The following is a 15,620-nucleotide window of genomic DNA, read 5'->3' as shown; positions in this document are numbered from 1 at the left end:
GTGTCAGACATGATTGTGTTTGGATCTTTAACTGTATGTGTGTTAACATATAGGCTCTGATACCACTTGTTAGGTCACACACACTGTAGAGGGGGTGAATACAGTGTAAAATATAATTAAATTGAACTTTAATATCTTAAGTAACAGAAAACAAACTTTATTGAAACAATAAACTCTGTTACAGTATGGAACTGTTACCTCTCAGTGATGAACAAATATCACGAGAGCTACTAGGGTTACAATGAATAATCTTCTCGAATATGATAACACTTATAGTGTAAACCCTATGTCTGTGTTTATATACTACACAGTTACAAGATAATCGCTAATTGATATGGAATATAATTTTGCTTCCTAAAATATATCAATCAGATATCTTTTCTTCCAAGTATTCCATTCTTCACGAAACTCCTTCTTCATGCATATCTCTTCTTATGTTTATCTCGATCTTCTTTCCTTTAATCAGCTACTGTACTTATCTGATCGTCCTTCAACACTTAAGTTCTGATATCCAACTTCTGATGATTATCTCCTGATAATATAAGTACTGATATCCTTAAGTCTTGACTTCCAGTATAAGTACTGATTTGTCCTGTTAAGTAAGATCTGAAAACTAAACATAAATCATATTAGCCATGACATTATCAAATATATCTAACAATATTATATTTTTCCTACCCGTTATTTTATATTTAATGAATGAATATAAACAGTGTAGTAAGTGTACGTTTAAAACGAAACGATTAAACTTAATCTGTAGAATGTCGTTAGTATGTTTATAAATAAAAAACTACAAATTAACATATATGTTGAATATAGAGTTGACCAAAATCTTGAATTTTATTTAAATAAACTATATGTACCGCTCTGTATTATTACTGAGTTCACTACTAACTTACAATTAACTTACTCAATTTAAAAAGATAAAAAATGCATAACTGAAGTCAAAATGACTTGCAATCATAATATACAATAATGTACAGTTTACAATATTGTTTTTTAACAGAAAATTTACATTATTGTTAATATTAAAGTTGATTTTAATGAAAAATATTAGTTTTTGAAATTCAACGTATGTATGTATGGGAAAATGTTAGTTTTTTATTTACGCTACTATTAACAAAGTAAGATTAAGTTATATGTATGTGCGCGTGTTGGCATGTAAATTATTGTATGTTACATCTCTTAGTAAATTATGATGGTTTCAATTATTTATATGTTAAATATCTTATTTATGTACATGTATAATCATTATTAACATGTAGTGAGATAATTGATTACTCAAATAACATGTATTTATAATTATTCAAAAATTAAAATTATGTAATAAATAAATTGCTATAATTTATATATGGTATTCAATTTATCACTGAAAAACAATACATATCTATTTTTTATGCAATCGGATATCAATCATGGTTGTAACATAAAAATGAATTATATATTTTTAAGACTTATTATTGATTTTCGTGATTTTTTTCAAGAATTCGAAACAAAAATTGTATTTATATCGTTATTTAAACCGTTTTTATATTTCTTTCATTACGACTCTAATATTTCTTCATATAATAATTTGATAACATTTTATACGATTCTTCTAAAATTAAAAAATTTCAATTCGATAAAGTTTTATAAATATCAATTGAACTGGTTAATTCCTTCAAATTATTGAATAATATATGTTTTTTCCTTAAATAATATAAAATGTATTGAATCAAATGCTATAATATAATATAGATATAATTTTTATTTGAATAATTCAAAATATTAAAATAATTTAAAATATTTGTACAATATTATCTTGATCAATGGATATGCTGATCTAAAAGAATTCTTTTTAAAAAGTTAGTTTTTTTAAGTGAAAAATGAAAAATAAAACATTAAAGTGTTTTAAGTGTGCAAAAATGTAATATATCATCGTAGTTTTAACAAATCTAGTGAGATCTCATTTCAAATTTCAAATATTCTTAAAATTGGGACAAATCCCAAAAATAATAATGCATTACCAGTGAAGTTAGTAATTTTAATATAAATAATAAATTGACTTGATCCTATAAAGACCTCAAACACATTAATTTATATTAACATAAGATATTAAAAAAATGCACATTATTGGTAAAATATTCTCGCCGGTCTTGTAATTTAAATTTACTAAACATAGAATGTGACGATGTTTTTCGGCCGGATCATGTAGTCAAATTTCGAGTATTTTTTGAACAATGGGTCAAGTTCTAAAATGCATTGACTCATTATAATTCGAACTTATCTAAATATATAATACCAATATAGATTTTTTATATATAAGCGATTCTATTTTCAATATTTCTTTAAAAATTATAAATGTACATTTTAATTACTTTTTATAATAAAAAATATGTTAAAAATATATGAGATATATATTCAAACTATAAAATGATTAATAAATAAGATAATAATCCATTTATGTATTATGCCTAATTTTATATCTGGAATTCAATTCTTTAAAATTAACTGTACAAATATTCAACAAACTATCTTTTTTTGCGGAATTCAAATAAGTATCTTTAAAGTTAAATAAAATATTCATTTAAAACACTTACATATTATGTGTATAATAAAAATCACATGTGACAATCTGGTGTAGTGGTAAGAAATTGTATATTTGAATGAAATAACTTGAGTTCGATTTCCACAAACAACATCTTTTGTATAAATATTAAAAATATGGATAATTTAGTCTTTTCAATTAGAGTTTTTAATCTCATGAAATTATATCCTTACATGTGTCATTTATAACTATTTTAATGACTTATTTTGTACCTCTAACATTTTCTAAAAATAAATTTGGATTTCATCACCTTAGTAGAAGCATAAAAGTCGATTTCGAGAGTTAACACAAAAATACGAGCCAATATCAAATTTTGATACAGAGAGCATCACATCCAAACGTATGTTATAGAAAATGGAAGAATAATAACAGTTGGACCGAATATATGGGGTTACAGTACTTATTGATTCATCTTAGTATATTTTACTTTTACAATTATTTACGTGGTTTTGTCAATAAAAAAATTATTCACGTGATAAAAATTTTGCTACCAAAAAAAATTACGTGGAATTTAGTCTTGCTCTTCCAGATGGAGATGGCGGCCAAGCCCTTGACCTCCATTCTCATCTACAACTTCTAGAAGCTCTATCGTTACTCTTTCGTGAGATCCAAGGCTCTAGATTACGTGCAATTAATAAATTTTTTATTCAAGAATTGTTTTAAAAATAATGTGAAAACCAAATCATATAAATATCCGAATGGAAAATACAACAATGCATTTCGCCGTCTTCTTCAAACAAAGACGCCTCTGTCAAATTTCGCAGTAATTCTCGTTCTTTACCACCTGTGTCAATCTCTCTTTTCACGATAATCCATGCATTTAGAAAAGAACACATCACATACATATACATAGACCTGAACATACACAGATATAGTGAGAGAAATAAAAAAGGAGACAGAGTAGGAGACGGAGAGGGAGACTTTGTCCTTTTCTCTTCACATTCTTGGAATTTCCCGCAAAATCTTAATTATTTTCGATGGTGAGTTTTTTAAATTTTATTACCTTTATTATTATTACTATGTCCAGCTAAAAACAACAAATCAAACTTATGCTCCATCACTACTTTACATACACATCTTATGTTACATATCTTTAACTGACACACACATACGTTTGTTTAAAATACAATAGTACATTTGATTTTATTTTATTATATTTTCTCTTTCTTACAACCTGCGAATCTTCATTTTTTACGTTCAACAATTATAAAAAAAAATCTAGAAAACCAGTTTTGTTTTCTGTACAAACTAGCAGTTGAAACTTGACAATGTCATAAGGACATTGTGTTGTGCGTGTACCAATTGAATTCCAACGTTTTTTTAAGTCAAATGTTAGAGAGAGAGATTATAGAGAGAGATGTACATTTGACAGGTCTTTGGTCAAAACTTTTGTGCCAAGAAGAATAAAATAAATATATATAATTACTTGAATAACAATTCTTGATTGCATTTTATGTGTTTATAGTTATATAAGCATTAAAGATTTCACCTTTTTGTTGATTTAATCATTTTTCTAATCTTGATTATTGGTGGCCTGTTTGTCATTTGTATATTCTTTTGGTTTTTGTTTGAATCTTCCAGCCACCAAAGTGTTCTTGATACATATATTCAACAAGCATATAGACACACATACACGTATTGTCAATTATTATTTACCTCTCTGGTTCTTTAAACTCCATTCATTTCTTGGTTATTTTTCATTTTATTTTTAATTTCTGGGGTCTTGAGCTTTTAGCTTATTGGTTGGAAATCCTTTCGGGGGTTTTGTTTTTATTGCTTTTGATACCATTTCTTTATTGTTTGGTGGGTTGTATAGTGTTTTAGTCTCGTGGACATTTGCTCAGGCCTGTTTTTCTTGAAGTAGCTGCACTTTTTAGTGCAAAGATTCAATATTTTTTGTTGTTCTTGTAGTGGGCTTATTGAAACTGTTTGGTTGGTTTCAAGTTGAGATTTTTAGACCAATGACCGGGAGAAGGAGAAAGATACATTTTAGTAAGATCTATTCATTTAGATGTGGGAAAGCAAGTGTAAAAGATGATCATCATCAGATTGGAGGACCTGGATATTCAAGAATAGTGTATTGTAATGAACCTAATAGCTTTGAGGCTTCATTAACTAATTATTCAGATAATTATGTTAAGTCTACAAAGTATACTCCTGCAACATTTTTCCCAAAGTCTTTGTTTGAACAATTTAGGAGAGTTGCCAATTTTTTCTTCCTTGTTACTGCAATCTTGTCATTCACACCGATTGCGCCTTATTCTGCTGTAAGCTCTGTTTTGCCTTTGGTTATTGTGATTGGGGCAACCATGATCAAAGAAGGTGTTGAAGACTATCGTCGAAAACAGCAGGTACTGTGTTATATTGATTACATTTCTATCTAGTTATGATTGTTTTTAGTTTGATAAGTTCATGGTCTAATCTAATCGGATTGTTAATTGCTTGATATGATGAAAGTTTTTCGCTTTCCATGTTTTGTTGGATTGTTAATTTGAAATCTGGCTAGTTAGATTCAGATGGCTGCTTATTTGAATAGTTCATTAAAGCCTTAGGTAGTTTAACAACTTATTTTGGTTGACTATGCCTTACAAATTACAATTAATAAATGATAGAGCATGGGAAATTTGAAGAGCTTTTACAATAGTTTACGGTGAAAGATCAATATAGGATGGTATAGGGATCACTGAAAACTTTGGAGATTCATATTTGTTAAGCTAATACAATATAAAAAATTTAAAGTACTTTAAGAATTGTTTTCTGTAACAAGATGTCAACTTGACAGCATATTGAGTGTGTGGAAACTTCTTTCAGGATGATGAGGTGAACAGCAGAAAGGTTAATGTACATCAGGGCGATGGAAGCTTCAAAGAGTGTGAATGGAAAGAACTGAAAGTAGGTGATGTAGTTAAGGTGCAGAAGGATGAATTCTTTCCAGCCGACCTTTTATTGCTTTCATCTAGTTATGATGATGCAATCTGCTATGTAGAGACCATGAACCTTGATGGAGAAACAAATTTAAAACTTAAACAAGCATTGGAGGTGACTTCTACGCTTCATGAGGAATCAAGCTTTAAGGATTTCAAGGCCATCGTTAAATGTGAAGATCCAAATGCAAATTTGTATAGTTTTGTTGGAAGTATGGAGTTGGAAGAACAACAACATCCCCTTGATCCTCAACAGCTTCTTCTTAGAGACTCTAAACTTAGAAATACAGAATACATTTATGGAGCTGTTATCTTCACTGGCCAGGAAACAAAGGTAATTCAAAACTCTACTGACCCCCCTTCAAAGAGAAGCAAAATTGAGAAGAAAATGGACAAAATTATATACTTTCTGTTTGGTGTCTTGTTCATAATGTCATTTGTTGGATCAATTGTCTTTGGAATCGTAACAAAAGATGACCTCCATGGTGATCGCATGAAAAGGTGGTATCTAAAACCAGATGATGCTGAAATATTTTTTGATCCCGACCGAGCTCCGTTGGCTGCAATTTATCATTTCCTGACCGCCCTGATGCTTTACAGTTACTTGATTCCAATTTCCTTGTATGTGTCAATAGAAGTTGTCAAAGTTCTTCAAAGCATTTTTATCAATCAAGACATTGAAATGTACCATGAGGAAACTGACAAACCAGCTCATGCCCGCACCTCAAATCTTAATGAGGAACTTGGCCAAATTGACACAATACTTTCAGACAAAACAGGAACACTAACTTGCAATTCCATGGAATTCATCAAATGCTCTGTGGCTGGAACAGCCTATGGTCGTGGCGTCACTGAAGTTGAGAGGGCAATGGCCAAAAGATATGGAACACCGCTAATAGGAACTGATGATAAGAAAAATGATTCTGGGGATAAAGATACAAAACCCCGTGTAAAAGGCTTCAATTTTGAAGATGAAAGGATCACTGACGGTAATTGGGTTCATGAGCCTCATTCAGAAGTCATACAAAAATTTTTGCGTCTCTTGGCTATCTGCCACACAGCAATTCCTGATGTGGATGAAAGTACCGGAAAGGTCACATATGAAGCTGAGTCGCCAGATGAAGCATCATTCGTCATTGCAGCGTCGGAACTTGGTTTTGAGTTTTATAAAAGGACGCAAACAACTGTTTCGCTTTATGAGTTGGATCCTGTGTCTCATACAAAAGTTAAAAGGTCAGTATATAATGTTCCAAATTTTGGTTTTTATGTGGTTCTAACTTCTATTTACATCATGATCTATAAATTGTATCATCGAGATGAACAACTGTATATTGTTTTTTTGGTCACAACTCACAGATAATAAAGAAAATCAGCTGAATATAGATTTTATTAATGAGTTATGACATACAGGCTTTTAGTCACGATTTTCATCTTTGCAACTTCTCTTTTTCAGGGAATATAACCTTTTCAATGTCTTAGAGTTCAACAGTACTAGAAAGCGGATGTCTGTTGTTGTGAGAAATGAAGAAGGGCAATTATTGCTACTCTGCAAAGGTGCAGACAGGTTAGTGAAACTTGATGCTTTGCTTAGACCAATAAAGCATTTTCTCTGTATTGCCAATGCCAATGTGTTCTACTTTTAGTCGCGAATCTAGGAACTCTTGACTTTCTTTCTAATTTTTTTTATTTTTTTATTTTTGGTGCCTTTTCAGCGTCATGCTTGAAAGACTCGCAAAAAGTGGAAGGCAATTTGAACAAGAAACGAGGGAGCATGTGGACGAGTATGCTGATGCGGGCTTAAGAACACTGCTGCTTGCTTATCGGAGTCTCACTGAAGAAGAGTACAACGAATTTGATGAGAAATTCAAAGCAGCCAAGAATTCAGTAAGTGCAGATCGAGAGGCAATGATTGATGAAGCCACAGAGATGGTTGAGAAGGACTTGATCCTTCTCGGTGCAACAGCGGTTGAGGACAAACTCCAACAAGGGGTGAGCTAAAAAGTCACTCGTGGAGAATAAAAACAAAAATTATGTAACTTCTTTTGTAACCTGGTTTATAATAAATTTATCATGTCTTCTGCCAAGCAGGTCCCTGAATGTATTGACAAGCTTGCTCAAGCAGGAATAAAGATATGGGTTTTGACTGGAGATAAGATGGAGACAGCAATTAATATAGGGTAGGATTTTTTGTTATAGCTTACACATAATGTATGTAACTTAGAGTCTACTCTTGTAAAACACTCTAAATCTTATGAATACGCGTACTTCAGGTTTGCTTGCAGTTTACTTAGACAAGGAATGAAGCAGATAATTATTACCTTGGAGACACCTGCGATTAAAGAAATAGAGAAAGTGGGAGAAAAGACTGCAATTGCTGAGGTATCTTCATATGCGCATTTTATTACAGTTAATTAGAATAAAGATTAAGTTAATTGTTCCATGCTTCCATTAGACAAAGTGGCTTGAGAATCATAAAGAAGTAGAGTCTTTAATCTTTTTAATCTTCATATGCTTTTATTTCTGTAAGAAATTTATTTCGGATGTCTTTCATCTTTTATGGAAGTATAATGTTAATGTGAATGAACTTGTCCTCTGTTTAGGCCTCGAAGAAGAGTATCCTCCAGCAGATAAGTGAAGGAAAGGATCTGATTGCCTCATCAGGCAATGAGGCATTTGCTCTCATCATTGATGGAAAATCACTTGTGTACGCTCTGGAAGAAGACCTGAAGAAAATGTTTTTAGATCTTGCAGTTGCGTGTTCCTCAGTTATTTGCTGTCGCTCATCACCTAAACAGAAGGCACTTGTAAGTGTTCACATTCTCAAGTCTATTTTCTTCTCCATTGGTTAAAAGTGTCTAGTTATGTTATTAAAGAAATGGTCTCCAGTTTTCTATTTTATTTTTGAATGTTGATGTTGTTTTACCAACCTATGCTCTATCCAGAGTACTGCTAAAGTGTATTGATCATTAGATATAAAATGTGCTTAGTTCCACATGTGATAGAGCTATACCATTCACTTCCAAACAACAAATCAAGTTCACTTTGTTACTAAAAGTCCAATTTATAGTAGTAAGTTGAAAATGTTATGCAGGTTACTAGACTTGTTAAAGAAGAAACTGGAAAGACAACATTGGCAATTGGCGATGGAGCAAATGATGTAGGAATGCTTCAAGAGGCTGACATTGGGGTGGGAATTAGTGGTGTTGAAGGAATGCAGGTGCTTAAATGATAGTTGCAGATGATTTGTCCTTATGAGTTACATTCGTATATTTAATTCTAAACCTTTATTGTTTCTGTCCATGTATCAGGCGGTTATGTCAAGTGATATTTCCATTGCCCAGTTTAAATATTTGGAGCGCTTACTACTGGTGCATGGGCATTGGTGTTACCGAAGAATCTCATCAATGGTATATCTATTGTATGACTTTGTAGTCTTGTGTAATTTTTTAGGTTAAATATAATTAATAATATATCCAACATGCAGTCCTGATTTTATTGAGTTTTACTTTTGCAGATATGCTACTTTTTCTATAAAAACGTTGCATTTGGTTTTACTCTCTTTTTCTATGAGGCATATGCTTCATTCTCTGCTCAACCTGCGTACAATGATTGGTTTTTGTCACTCTACAATGTTTTCTTCACATCACTTCCCGTGATTGCTCTGGGAGTTTTTGACCAGGATGTGTCAGCCAGATTTTGTCTCAAGGTATTTTTTTTAATTTGTTACGAATGTATGTTGAATCTCTCTGCGTGCATTTGAATTCAACCAGTGGAAGTGTCTCTAAAAACAGTTTTGTTTCCTGAATAATATAAAGAGTTTCTTACATACATTAGTAATATGATTGTTTCATTTGACAGTTCCCTCTACTGTACCAAGAAGGTGTGCAAAATGTCCTTTTTAGCTGGCGAAGAATAATCGGCTGGATGCTTAATGGAGTTTGCAGTGCTGTTATAATCTTCTTCCTCTGTATAAGAGCACTAGATGTACAAGCCTTTAGGAAAAATGGGAAAACTGCGGGATTGGACGTATTAGGGCCCACAATGTATACATGTGTAGTCTGGGTAGTTAACTGTCAAATGGCTCTTTCTATCAGTTACTTCACCTTGATTCAGCATATCTTCATCTGGGGTGGAATTTGTCTCTGGTATCTTTTCCTCCTGGCATACGGGGCCATGCCTCCCAGCTATTCAACAAATGCTTATAAAGTCTTCACCGAAGCCCTCGCTCCATCAGCCTCCTATTGGTTAATCACACTCTGTGTTGTGATTGCAGCGTTGATACCTTACTTTTCGTACAAATCTATTCAGATGCGGTTCTTCCCCATGTACCACGGAATGATACAGTGGATAAGACATGAAGGGCGGACAGATGACCCCGACTACTGCAATATGGTCAGACAGAGATCGATAAGACACACAACAGTAGGTTTTACAGCGCGGTCTATGGCCAGAACTAATCCTTTAACTGGCAGTATTCATTATCAGGGATCTAAGGCAAGAAGTAATCCTTTAACTGGCAGTATTCATAGTCAGAGATGACACATTGTGTCAAGTTTTCGACTAAAAACGGAGAACTGCCCCATGCACATGATTAATGAAGGGGCTGCTCGCCTGCTCCACAGATTACAAGTACCTGAAATCTGTACAGCAGCATAAGATAAATGTACATTATGTTATAACATTGTCAGATAGAGGCCCAAAATCTTGTAATTTCGTTTTGTAAAATTTTTTGGTTGCATTAGTCTGTCACCTAAATCTATACGGTGAAAGATGTAAAAGTTTTGTTGTACATTATTACATTACAAGTTGAGATCAAGTGAAAAGAATGGTGATGGTGTCTACATAATTGTGCTAAGAATTTGTCAACTAATAACAACGTATTTCTTGACAAATAACTGAAGTTGACAGATAATTTAAATTTCAAATGGGCATAGAAAATTGTATAAATCTCATTAGGTGTAACTGTCAAGGATGGGATACTTTAATAATTTACCAAATCAAACAGAGAGAAAGATAAAAGAATAGTAAACATCCAATACCAGCAAAAAAGAAGAGACAAACTAAGGTCCCATTCCCTTAGCAGGAACTTGTGGAAAAAATGGCAAAAGCTTTGAATTGGACGTTTTTGTATGTTTCTTTTCTATTGGAGCAGTTCAGATGTCGCGTTCTCTTGTTCCCTTCACCATTCTTCAATTATTGAAGGCCATATAGATGTATTCGGTACACATGATCTCCGCATTAGTAAAAAAACATAATACTCTCTCCGTCTCTAAAAACGTTTCCTATTTATGTTGGATACGTTTGCACTTTTGATTGTTAATATTTTTAATTTCGTATTAGTATTAAATATAAAAACATCATTATATTAAAGTACTTATAAATACGAATCCAACAAGATCACTCATTATTATATTTATATTTGATCCTATAGATTAGACGTAAATTAATAGTCAATCGCTTAGCATGAATAGTGTCCGAAATCAATATAGAAAATGTATAAAGGGACGGAGGGAGTAATAGATAAGGGTAAATTACATATTGCATCCTTTTGATTTGGCTAATTGACACTTTGGTACCACTTGTTTCAACAATTGCATTTTGCACCCCATACAAGTGAAAGCGCTGCACTTTGCCCCCCTTCTGTTAGTTTTTACCCTTACCGTTAAATGTGTCAGGGGTAAAGAAGTAATTTGACCATGTGTAATTGCACTTTGATCATTAAAGTTTAACAGATTTTTCATTTATACCCCTGAACAATTTCTTTTTACAATTTTGACCTTCAATTATAAAAATTGACCATTTTAATCAATTTATTGAAAATTTTAATATTAAAATTTTTATAATTTTAAAAAATTATATTCGAATATTATAAAAATTTGAACATTTTAATCAATTTATTAAGTTTTTTAATATTCAAATTTTTATAATATTTAAAAAAATTATATTCGAATTTTTATAATATTCGTATCATAAAAAATATATTCGAATTTTTTTAAAAAAATAATTCAAAATTTTATAATATTTGAATTTTTAAAGAAATTATATTCATATCATAAATAAAAAAATCGAATTATTTTTAAAATCCGAATATTACAAAAATTCTAATATGATTTTTTAAAAAATTCAAATATTTTTTTTAAATACGAATATAATTTTTATATTCGAATATTGTAAAAAATCTAATTTATTTTTTAAAAAAATTATAAAAATTCGAATATTATAAAAATTGAAAATAATTTTTTAAAAATTATAAAAATTCGAATATTAAAAATTTTAATAAATTGGTTAAAATATTCAATTTTTATAGTTGAAGGTCAGAATTGTAAAAAAAAATTATCCAGCGATATAAATGAAAAATATGTTGAACTTTAATGATCAAAGTGCAATTAGATATGGTCAAATTACTTATTTACCCCTGACACATTTAACAGTAACGGTAAAAACTAACGAAGGGGCACTCTTTGCACCGCCTTAACTTGTATGAGGTGCAAAGTGCAATTGTTGAAACAAGTGATACCAAAATGTCAATTAGTCAAATCGAAGGGATGCAATATGCAATTTAGTCTACATAATTAGATTGAATGTAATTTTTTCCCCAGAAAGATAGGCGTATATTTAACATAATATCTACCCCAATGTTCAGTTTTGGACATAATTTTGGGTCACTTTACCTCTCTAATTGTAAAATTACATGTGTGGTGAGAGATTTTAACAAAGAACAGCAGCAGGAAATGAGATACGAGATTGGCAAATTAATAACATCCACCATGACAGATAATAACATGTACTACAAGTCTACTAGACAGGTTAATAACTAAGAAACAGTTATGCCAAGAAAATCAATAGCAGATTTCCCCATAATTGATGTAAATTCATGAAAACTAATAACACCATCACCATTCGCATCTGCTTCTCTCATCATTTCTGATAACTCACGATACGTTAACGGATGTCCCATTTTCGCCATTTGTTTAGCAAGTTCCGCTGCTGTAATATAACCATTTCCATCACGATCAAATGTTCGAAAAACCTCCATCACTTGATCCTTGCTGATCAACACTTCCTCATCCACATCAGGCATAATGGCCTCCACCAATTCTTCAAACTCAATCAATCCGTTCCCATTCCCATCCATATTCGTTAATAACGCATGAATTTGATCACCCTTAGGCCTAAGGCCTATTGACCTGAGAAGCGCCGCGAGCTCAAGTTGAGTTAAGCTGCCATCGGAGTCCATGTCGAATCGCGTAAAGATTTCTTTAAGTTGTTTAACTTGTTCATTGCCAATTACCATGATAATGGAACAGAAAATGGTTCAAGAAACTGCAGTTTTACTTGATATTTTTGGTTGAAAGAAAATGAAATGTAGGTGGAGTATTGATTAGTACAACAAGACTAGCTACACTTACAAGGGTAATGAATGTAATGACTTGGTCTTGGTCATTGAAACTTATACTTGATATTGACCTATTCTTAGGAAGATTACCAGAAGATTCATGGGATTGAATTGTAGTTAATTCTATATTGTATCATACAGTTGTACTTTTATGGGAATATGGTATTAGGCGTTGTCATGACTCATCATGTAATATATACACTAATATGACAAATATTAAAATTAAATTATGCTTTTAGCTAGGTTGTTAGGGAGAAATCAAGAGACGGTCTGCTAAATAGCTTAATAAAAAGTCTAATTTTAGAGTAAAATAAAAACTTGACCCTAGAATAATATGTTATAGTCTACATACATAGCAATTTGGATCTGAATCTAGTGACGGTGCGACATTCGCCAGACTCAAATTTTATATTATCATACAGAATATCAAAGTACTATCCCCCGAAAATTTATAAAGAAAGAATTGCAGGCACTATACAAGGAATCACACTGCTTTAAAATTCTGGTCAAGTAGATTTAACTGTAATGATGAAAATCAGCATTTGCAGGGAGTTCTTGACAACCCATGAGACAAAATGTGTTTATTTATGATAATAAAATTATAAATATAAGTGCGGATTTTTTAATTTTCAAAAAAATTAACCATATCGTACATAATAATACAAAAATATAATACCGAATTTCATGGAATAGCACAAGATTAAACTTGTAGAATTGTACATAGGGGAAATTCAAATTTAAGCAGTTGCTTCAAATCCCATCTTTTTAATAAGAATTTGCAGAATGTGAATATTTCACCCCTGTTGAGGAAAAATTTAATTTTACTCTTATTCCTTGTGACAAATTTATTAGAAGCGATAGCCATTAACTATATACAAATGTTGGTTCAGGTGCTTGAAGAATGAGAAGTTGGGCACCGCAAAATACCATTTGAGCTTGGAAAAGATTGAGCTAACTAATTCAGCTTATTCTACATTATGTGCAAGGAGATAATCTGCTTCAAGTTTGTGTTTCTGCAAAACAAAAACCATTATTGAACACGATTTTGTGAGTCTGCTAATGCAATTCAGCTAGTTTTTTTTTATGCTAGTTATGTTAAAAATTAAAGTTCATTTTCTGGAGTATATTAGAATATTTATTATAAATGTCGAAGCTAGTAGCCAACCAAATGGATTTGCTCTAGAACCTTCTATCTAACGTTAATTATAATCTTCCTCTAATACGTCCCGTAAGGTGTGTGTAGAGTATCTTATATCTATATAAAGAAAAATCTCATTTGGCTGACGTGACAGTTCTCGTCGATCTTCTACCTATTTTTTTTCCAGCTCATTTGTTTTTTTATTCAGCAATCCCTCACATCTCTGCTAATAGATCGAACATTTATAGCAAAATACCGAGAGACCATCGTTACATTCAATCATAGTCCTTACACCTCCTGAAACTGATCTCACACACACATATACACGATGCTTTAAATCCTAATATTGATATTGATAAGTAATGATCAAAACCTAACAACCCATGAAAAATATTTTACCAAAAAACGGAGCAAACGGAGCAGCCTTCAACATGTTTGCGAAAATGTCCTAATGAATCAAGAAAACATAAATGTGGGCTTTTCCGAGAGGTTCATGTTTTAAGAATTTTTAACAAATTGCAAATATGGGTTTTCATGATGGCGCTCGAAATAAGAAATTAAATCTGGGCTGTAGTCTGAAGGAGCAAGAAGAGGGCAAAAAAATGATTCAAAAAAAGGTCTCTACTTGTGTATTTAAGAAAGGAATGCGGTGATTTCATAAGAATCAAGAAAATAGTTTAAAGATAATTCAGGTGCTGGTGGCAGGACGAGGAAAAGTCGAGGACAAGTCCCAAACAACATTGAAGGATGACAATGTGGGAATTCACCCCGGGAAAAAAATTGTATCAACTTAGATTTCTTACTCAATTAACCAGATGGAAGATCTGAGGTTTATTAACATAGAAGATCAGAACAAAAAATAGGCTGGACCTGTTGTCATAAAAAAGTATAATTGTTCTGCTTGACTATGATCATTATCTTGAACTGTATGTCAAGAAAAAAGGTCACTGGCCATGAAATTCTCGGTATCTATCTCCTGCTCAATTTTAGAACTCTTTTGATTACAAATTAGCAAGAAAGTTTGTTTAGTTGTGCTTACATTGGTCTCATGATTGTTTGCTCTTTCATCCCAATGATTGTGTAGGTTGATCTCTATTTTTAGATCCTTACTTATATACATAGACTGCATAGGATCCCCTGTGACCATCTATTTTTAGCTTCAAAACAATAATTTTCGATACAATATATTACTATGCAGCAATATGTATAAATTTTTATGCTCTTTTAAGGCATGTTATCAAACTCAAAGTTCATATTTAGTTTCTTCAATTAAGGCTTGCCAAATTCATCTTATTCGGTCACTGTTTCAAATTATTTCGTCCTATAATGAAGAACTCGAGCAAACTCATGGGCAGTGTACGTAAAAATGCTCATGATAATTTGTTTGTCATATTTTATACATTCTTTGCAGTCTTGATGGCGGGGTATCTTAATAAATTTTAATTTGTTTGAGGACTAAACTACAACACCCTCCTCGTTGGTTCTGGAAAGGTATATGTATTCTACTTACTATCACATATTTTTTTTTGTTAGACATAATGTATATTGGGGGCCGGTCTACAACAAACGGTCTAC

General features: G+C 31.8%; 2 protein-coding genes across 2 annotated transcripts; one reads left to right on the top strand and one right to left on the bottom strand.

Moving 5' to 3' along the window:
• The first annotated feature begins 4,044 nt into the window (after positions 1-4,044).
• Positions 4,045-10,357, top strand: LOC141725019 (putative phospholipid-transporting ATPase 9). Its single transcript, XM_074527379.1, has 11 exons — positions 4,045-4,938; positions 5,399-6,744; positions 6,965-7,075; positions 7,224-7,500; positions 7,600-7,688; positions 7,782-7,890; positions 8,112-8,315; positions 8,603-8,728; positions 8,820-8,918; positions 9,026-9,217; positions 9,370-10,357. The coding sequence occupies exons 1-11, from the start codon at positions 4,549-4,551 to the stop codon at positions 10,048-10,050; spliced, it is 3,624 nt and encodes a 1,207-aa protein (XP_074383480.1). The 5' UTR covers positions 4,045-4,548; the 3' UTR covers positions 10,051-10,357.
• Positions 10,358-12,217: 1,860 nt separating this feature from the next.
• LOC141725018 (putative calcium-binding protein CML16) lies at positions 12,218-13,015 on the bottom strand. Its single transcript, XM_074527378.1, has one exon. The coding sequence runs from the start codon at positions 12,803-12,805 to the stop codon at positions 12,326-12,328; it is 480 nt and encodes a 159-aa protein (XP_074383479.1). The 5' UTR covers positions 12,806-13,015; the 3' UTR covers positions 12,218-12,325.
• Positions 13,016-15,620: the final 2,605 nt, after the last annotated feature.

This window comes from Apium graveolens, chromosome 5, assembly GCF_009905375.1.
Source record: "Apium graveolens cultivar Ventura chromosome 5, ASM990537v1, whole genome shotgun sequence".
In the NCBI taxonomy this organism is placed as follows: Eukaryota; Viridiplantae; Streptophyta; class Magnoliopsida; order Apiales; family Apiaceae; genus Apium; species Apium graveolens.
The sequence above is the reverse complement of the archived record's forward strand: the minus strand, read 5'-3'. Positions and strand labels throughout refer to the sequence as shown.